The 8,032-nt window shown below is 32.5% G+C and overlaps 1 protein-coding gene across 2 annotated transcripts in view; it reads left to right on the plus strand.

Annotated features, from left to right (window-relative positions):
• Window positions 1-7,348, plus strand: part of LOC116845762 — an 8,875-nt gene extending 1,527 nt beyond the window's left edge. For both annotated transcript variants that reach the window (XM_032818822.1, XM_032818823.1), the window contains exons 5-12: window positions 398-522; window positions 596-1,098; window positions 1,955-2,157; window positions 2,219-2,420; window positions 5,497-5,697; window positions 5,786-5,881; window positions 6,308-6,598; window positions 6,665-7,348. In XM_032818822.1, coding sequence (XP_032674713.1) covers window positions 398-522; window positions 596-1,098; window positions 1,955-2,157; window positions 2,219-2,420; window positions 5,497-5,697; window positions 5,786-5,881; window positions 6,308-6,598; window positions 6,665-6,978 — 1,935 coding nt within the window. In that variant the 3' untranslated portion in view covers window positions 6,979-7,348. The remainder of the gene's footprint in view (window positions 1-397; window positions 523-595; window positions 1,099-1,954; window positions 2,158-2,218; window positions 2,421-5,496; window positions 5,698-5,785; window positions 5,882-6,307; window positions 6,599-6,664) is intronic.
• The last annotated feature ends 684 nt before the right edge of the window (window positions 7,349-8,032 follow it).

The raw sequence follows: 8,032 nt of genomic DNA on the forward strand, positions 1-8,032 counted from the left end.
ATATATTATATATATATATATATATATATATATATATATATATATATATATATATATATATATATAATTATTAGTATATTAATATATTTTATACTAGAACTTAGGTGTTATACCACCTAGCTAGTTATCTGGGCTTTTTATATCTAGAACATTTAAACCTAAATTGATACAAAGTGTCAAGGGAATGAAATCAGGAGGAAGGGGTGAAATGTCTAGATTTCATGCCTATATTTTCTAAAGATTTATAAAGAGTAATTATGCAAAATTTGGCTCAAATCGGTCAAAGAGTTTAGGAGTTAATAGAGAATATACAGACAGGCATTTTATATTTTATATATGTAAATATTTAATAATCATTTCTTGGTTATTTGTCTTTACAATTCACGAATGTGTGTAGGCTTGCAAGAAATACATTTGTGGCAGAATATGTACTTGTTGCGAAATGATCCTAGAGCTGCTCACTGGCTTGAATCCGTCGATGAAGGAAGAAGTTTTCGAAAAAGAGAATCACTTCGTTTACAGGTGAGAAAACCAACATGTTTTTTACGCTCATATTTTGAGTATACACTTTTGACACTATGGTACATCTTTGTAGAATGGATTTAGCACTAGATATTATATTAGAAATACCGAACAAAATGCATCAAGAGCAACTGTCCGAGTGCGCGGAACTGTGGCTGAGACTAGAAGACGTCTTCTCTCACGCCATGGCGATTACACAGGTGTGCCAGCCATATAATTTCAAAGCTATAACTGGATCATGCCAATTCATAGTGCAGGAATACGAAAAGCTGAAGCAACAATTACAATCGGAGACACCGGACGTAGCGCTGAATACTTTGTTTATGCATACCTTGACCGATGCTCTTTATCGTTTGGAACGTAAAGTCAATATAGCGGTATTGACTCTTGTCATGGAGGTCTTCAGCAATCCTTACGTCGTGTTGAAAAAGCTCGTTACGACGTGCGGAAGTTCGTTGAACGCGAAGGAACGGTCCAAGAACGATCTGAACAATCTCATAGAAGATTTCGACCAACTTTTCGACCAAACCGTGCAGATCGGAATGTTCGCTATCGCCTGTTGCAAAGACATGAATCGTTAGTCGCTTTTATTTATGATGTATGGAAATTCTTAGCGTCCGGATAGACAAAAATGCTGAACATAACACGCAAACATTTTAAGGCTACCTACTCTTGGCTGTGGAACTCATAACTAATGACGTCAGAAGTGAGAAAATACACGTTAAAGATTTTTACAAAATATATTGAAATAAAAAGATGTATTCATAAAATGACACTTGTAATTAATCAAGCAGATTTATAAAATAGTCCGAACAATTTCCATTTGTTCGGATACAATCAGTAAATAAATTTTTAATCAATTTTTTTTCATGTTTTTGTCATGTCAATTTTACGGCAATTTATTATTAGAGCAAAAGGAAAATGTCCAGATTATTTTATAGGTCTGCTCAATCGATTGCAAGTATTAATCTGTAAACAGATTTTATTACAACGTATTACAAAGAATTTTTAACGTATATTTTCTGATTTTTGATGTTATAAATCAAGACGATCGCGGCGAGAGACCAAAAGCCTTAATGTATACTTCGTGACGCTATTGCAACAACACAACGTGTTTATAATATACTTGTTTTAAGAAATACCTTTTTATTACGCCATAATTTTAATCAAAATATTTCTTATTACAATAATTCTGAATTGTTTTATTTTCGGCAAAATAAGCAGTAATTTTCGTCGCATCAAAATATTGCCGAAATTTTCATGGCATTAAATTCTTTTATGTAAAGTAAGACTTTTTTTATGTAAAGTTTTTGTTGTATGAGTACGCATTTTTGCGTACTTATCCTAATTATTAAGTAGACAATATGCCGAAATATGTCTATCTGGACGATCTGTTTAGAGTGATCAAAAGTATTTAACGTGGTTGTTTTAGGCAATAATAAGATTCGCAACTGCCTCGCGGGATTCGAATCCTTGGAGACCGAATTGATATCCGCGATCACTTCCTTCTACTTGCATCCGGATAACAATGAGATGCATTCCAGCGTCAAGCTGTTGACCGCACAGTGGCAATTGGAGATGAATAAGTTTCAAAATGTCGTGAATCTTATTATAAACTCAGCCGCCTTTTGCCAGGTAGATATAATCGAGCAGTCGAGGGTCATTTTGAGAATGCTTGAGTGTATCATTTATTCAGGTAGTTTTGGATAGTCTTCAAGAATATGTAACAACGATGTCAGATTGTCTGGATAACAGACAACCAGTAACTCAGCTGCAGGTGCATGCTATTGTTCAGCGCGCCTCGGCTTTATCCAGCCAAGTGACTGCAGTCATGAACGACATAGGTACCGAGAACATCGACCGTCAGACGATAATGATGACAAGAGAATTGAAAGCAGGTATAAACATACATTTTGATTATTTACACTGATCGTTTTATACGTCTCAGATAGCCTGCGCGAGCAGATTTTGCGCAGAGTCTGTCAACAGTGTCTGTAGAATGGCAACAGATTGCACACAGAATCTATGTGATCTCACCACAGAAAATCTTAAAAATGATGAAAAAATAATATAGAAAAACTTTTTTTTTCATTGTATTTTACGAGTATTATGAGTATTTATGAGAAAGCGCTTATTCTATGAGTAATTATAAAAAATTATGAGAAAATTTTCTACCAAAAATTTAATTGAAGAACCTACGAAACGACAGGATCTGCACGCAATCTGCCGTCAGAGTCTGTCGGCAGGATCTGCGTGCAATCTGCCGCCAATCTAATGTCAGAGCCTGTTAACAGACCCTGTCAGCAGTCTGACGATAGACTGGGAACGCAGATGACTATGGATCTGTCGACAGATTCTGCTCGAATTCGACAGATCCTGTTGCCAATCTGCGTACAGATTGTTTACTGGGGTGTACCAAATACTAATAACTAATATAATAATTACATAGTATTATGTATTTATATTATATTCTTTTATATAACTTCATGTTATATTATTACATTGTGTTATTTATAGCAACTTTCTATCGAATTATCTTCATTTCGACAAACGTACCAAACATGTGCAGCAAAAAGCACGGCAATTTAATATGCCATCGTTTATATCTATTGAAATAAAGACTGTTTAATGTAAAATTACTAGTTAGTACACGTAAACAATTTGAGAGAGAGAGAGAGTAAATACAAGCTTTATAATACTTTTTATTAAATTATTTTAATCTCTACGATGGGTATAAATAACGATATATCAAAAAGTAAAATTTTTCTTCTATGTCCAACTAAGTCTGTTTTACACAATTATGAAAAAAATACAAAGTAGTCTGTGGGGAAGAGCCTTCCAAATAAATCATGGTAACGTGTTGAATGTGTTAATTAGTATAAATTAATACACTATCACTTACACATCGATCAATATAAACAAGACCCTTGTTTGCAACAATTGTTGAATGCACATACTATTTAGTAATTTTATATTAAAATATCTTTATTGATACGTCTATATAATGCAAATTGTACTAGCTTGATACGCTGTCGTCAAAATTAAAGTGTAAACAGGTATATTTCTTATCATATTACTTTAATCAAGGATGCTTGTAAACGATGATATACCAAGCTCATATAATTAAGGCTCCAGACTTATCGCTGTAGCTGTCGTTGTTTAACATCAAAAGCGAGAAAACGCATGTCAAAATTTCGGCCGTTACACTTTTAATTGAAAAAATATGTCCACAAAATGGCATTGGTGAACGATTCAGCATACTTGTAAAATTATCCGAATACTTTTCTTTTGCTCGAACAATCAATAAATAGTCAAAATTAACATTGACATAATCTTGAGAAAAGAGATTAAAAAGGAAGATTCCATGTCAAGTTAATTTTGCGATTATTTATTAATTGTTCGAGCAAAAGAAAAGTGGACAATTTTATAAATGTTCTGAATGGATCACTAATGTCACTTTATAGATATATCTTTTTTATTAAAAGTATAACGGACGAAATCTTAGCATGCGTTTTCTCGCTTCTGGCGTCATTAAACAAGGACAATCACAGCGACTAACCAGAAGCCTAATGCAAATTAATTTAATTTACTAATTAACATAGTTTAATACACTATACAGGGTGTTTTTTTTAACTTGAGACTGCTAAATATCTCGAAAAATAAGCATTGTACGACAAAAATGTCCCAAATAAACCCTCAATAGTTTCGAGGGCGCAATTCAATCCCACAAAAATTATCCATCTTCCGCCCCCCCTGGGGATGAAATATCTTTGAAATATCTTTGAAATATTAAATGGGAACCCCTACTTTTTATTACAGATTCGGATTCTACATCCAAAAACACGTAACTTTTGTCTGAACTTTTTTTTTATTTCTGATAGATGGCGCTGCATTCGGCGAAAATTGGGTAACCTTTGTTTTCTTCAAAGGGAATCCCCTATAATGACGCTATGTCGAAGAAAAGTAACTTTTGTCGGAATGTTTTTTCGAATTATCGTAAATTTCTACGATAATTTTTTATCCGTTCTTAGCTTTACCCAGGATTAACGACGTGGATATGATGATAATGACGTGAGTGGACCATTTGGAAATGACCACGTCGAAATGACGACTAAAACCTCTTGAATTTTTAACATCATCATTTGTATAACATTTGTAAAAGTCAAGGCCATTGGAGATTGTAACTTTTATTTTCATTTTTTAGTTAAAACGGATTTTCCAGGAATCACAGAAAATCCTCATCCTGTACTTTTTATATAATTATGTAAAATTAGTTTCTATACACACACACACACATACATACATACATATATACATGTGTGTATGTGTATATGTATGTGTGTATGTGTGTGTGCGTGTGTGTGTGTGTATATATATAGAAACTAATTTTACATAATTATATAAAAAGTACAGGATGAGGATTTTCTGTGGTTCCTGGAAAAGCCTCTGCAACTCATCTCGTATTTTTTTATATAATTGTATTAAATTAGAAAATTTCTCTAAATTAAATATATATATATAATTAATTATATATATAATTAATTATATTTATAATTAATTATAAATAATTATAATATATACATATATATATATATATTATAATTATTTATAATTAATTATAAATAATTATATTATTTATAATTAAATTAAATATATATATATATGTATATATAAAAAATATATGTATATATATATATGTACACACACACACACACATATATATATATATATATATATATAAAGAAAAATTACACTACACCGTCACATATGTTTAATGCCGGCGTGTGTGCGCGTATGTGCGCGTGTGTGCGCGTGTGTGTGCGCGTGTGTGTGTGTAGCCAAAGTGATAATTTAGCATAAAATTGCTATTTGATACGCATATTAAACAGTCGATGCATAAACAAGATCATACAATTCGATTGATTGTATTTTTGTCATATGAGATACACAAGTTTTTTTTATTTTACTCCACAGCTATATTTGAAGCCAACGCAGCCGCTAAGACTCTTCTGGTGCAAAACGCGACGGAACCGCAACAATTGCGTGTAATAAAACGTTGTGAATTGATCCTAAAAGTCGTTCAGAGACTGCAACCCGCATTATCCATGATCATAAACAACACGACACACGAGAAATCTAGAAGAAGCCAAGGAAACTTCAGCCACAACACGACAAGTATAATAGCCTATATTTATTATACGACAATTAAAACAAAAATTTTAAAGTATTATTAAAACAAAATTAAATTCGCATATTGCAACAGGCACTTTCAATACCAGTAACATCAATTTTCCACCTACTGTTTATGGTTTACCACGCGACGAGAGCAGTTCAGTTTATATTAGAACGCCCTATACAGGTTTGTAAGAATTTGAGAATATATATATATATATAAACTCTTTGAGTCGCGGCGTACCCTTAAAGATACGGCTTGTAATATATTTTTAAAAATAAAAATCTGATCTCTTTCTATGTTGTTTAACGTTTTTGCAGGTGATAATTCTTGAAAAAAGTCATTTTCATTAATTTATCAATTTTCTATTTTTTTACAATAAAACTATTCTTATCTTTTCCTACTCGAAACTATTTTTCAAATCAAACTTTTGAAATACTTTTTACACCTACCTGATATCTTACTTTCTATCTGTACATCTACCTTTTATTAAAATAATACTAAAATGTAAAAAGAAAACGGAACTCAAAAAGTTGATCAAAAGTTCCAAGATTGAAACAATGGAAAGGAAATTGAAAGTAAAAGACTGATAAATCTAATTGTAAATTTCAGTAAAAGCGTATAAACCGCCGTTGTCCATTCAACCAGCCAACAGCACCGTGCACAAGCCGTCGGATTTGTCGTGTTTGATACCTTATATAAAAAGCGGCCGAACGCTGCGCAACGAGCACACAATTATGTACAATACGCCGCATAAAACAAAAAACACGGCGGAATCGGTCGTTAGAAGCGAAATATCTCTCAGGAATCTGTCTAACGTCAGACAACATCTTTTCGACAGAGATAGTTTCAAAGTTCACAGCGCTAACATTGACATCACCGAAGAGAGTATAGATTTGACAGGTAAAATATGCTCGGAGAAGTACATTCACTCTGAAACTATGGTCACATCCCTGCGTTGTGTTTCAGCTGCTTTAGAGAAGATCAGCATGTTATCTACGACAGCGAATGCAACGTTTTCACTTTGTCAGTCTTCCTCAAAGGTGCTAAATGTATCTTCTGCTACCGCAGAGAAGGAATCGGTTTCTAACGTGGTGGAAAAATTACGTGGGAGTGTGAAATCAGAAGCGGAAAGTTGTTTAAACAAATCCCTGGTGACGGGAAAATTTAGTGAACGTGCTATATCTGGTAGCGGCGATGCATCTTTGATCATGAAGACATGTAAGAGATTCAATAACATTCGACTTTCTAATAGCAAGATTCAGAAATCAACATCGAAGTAATATAAGATGTAACGGTATAGGAACGAGATTATATTTTTACACAAAATGCTTATCAATACAATGAATTATAATTTCTAATTATCAAAAAATACATATTTAAGGTAACAATTATATTAATATATATTGATAAACGTATTTGAACTATAATGTCGATTACATATGTAAATCTCTGTAATTGTTAAGTTTAATAAAACTTAAATTTAAGTTTTTAATGCAGATTTCGTGAGAATTTATGAAAATTTATGAAATTTGCACGTGAAATTTTTGTGCTCATAAAGAGTGATGCCAACATGTGGCCCATTTTTGGGCAGTGAAAAATGTACTTAAAACAGATACTAAATTAAAGGTCTTGATGAGATGATTACAAAGATACAAGTTTTAGAGCCACCAAGTATACCGTCCCAACACGTTCCAAAAAAGGTTCCAAATTTTAGGCTATATTTCTGGTAATTATACAGTTTATACTCCTCACCTCCGATTTGAAAAAATATTCAATCGACGCGTTTTTTTAAAGGCAAACAACTTTTCTATTTGGAAAAATCGTCGCTCTCTACTGCGAAGCGAAATATTAATTGACAAAGTGGATCATTATTAAGGTTAGGTAATTATTCAGTTACACACAGTTTACATACATCACCTCCAGTATCGGTGAAAATATACTCAATCAACGAAGTGACAGTTTTCCTAACTTTAATAGTAATCAACTTTGTCAATTAATATTTCGTTTCGTAGTAAAGAGCGACGATTTTTCCAAATAGAGAAGTTGTTTGCCTTTAAAAAGTGCGTCGATTGAGTATTTTTTCGTTAAAATCGGAGGTGAGGAATGTAAACTATATAATTACCATATTTCTTTTATTTTATTTCATTTCAAAAGTTGAATTTTGTTTCATCTAGATTTTAAAATAATTAAACAAAAATAATTTGAGTATTTCTAATGTTTTTGAGTCAATGACGTATATATATAGATCAAACCAGAGAGAAACCTGAGAGCGACCCAGTGTTGCCAGGTAGTTGAAAAATTAGGTAGTAAATAGCATACCAAAAAGCTGTAGAT

The sequence above is a fragment of the Odontomachus brunneus genome, unplaced genomic scaffold (assembly GCF_010583005.1).
Source record: "Odontomachus brunneus isolate Ranch 3 - 2012 unplaced genomic scaffold, Obru_v1 Obru_scaffold_057, whole genome shotgun sequence".
NCBI classification, from domain to species: domain Eukaryota; kingdom Metazoa; phylum Arthropoda; class Insecta; order Hymenoptera; family Formicidae; genus Odontomachus; species Odontomachus brunneus.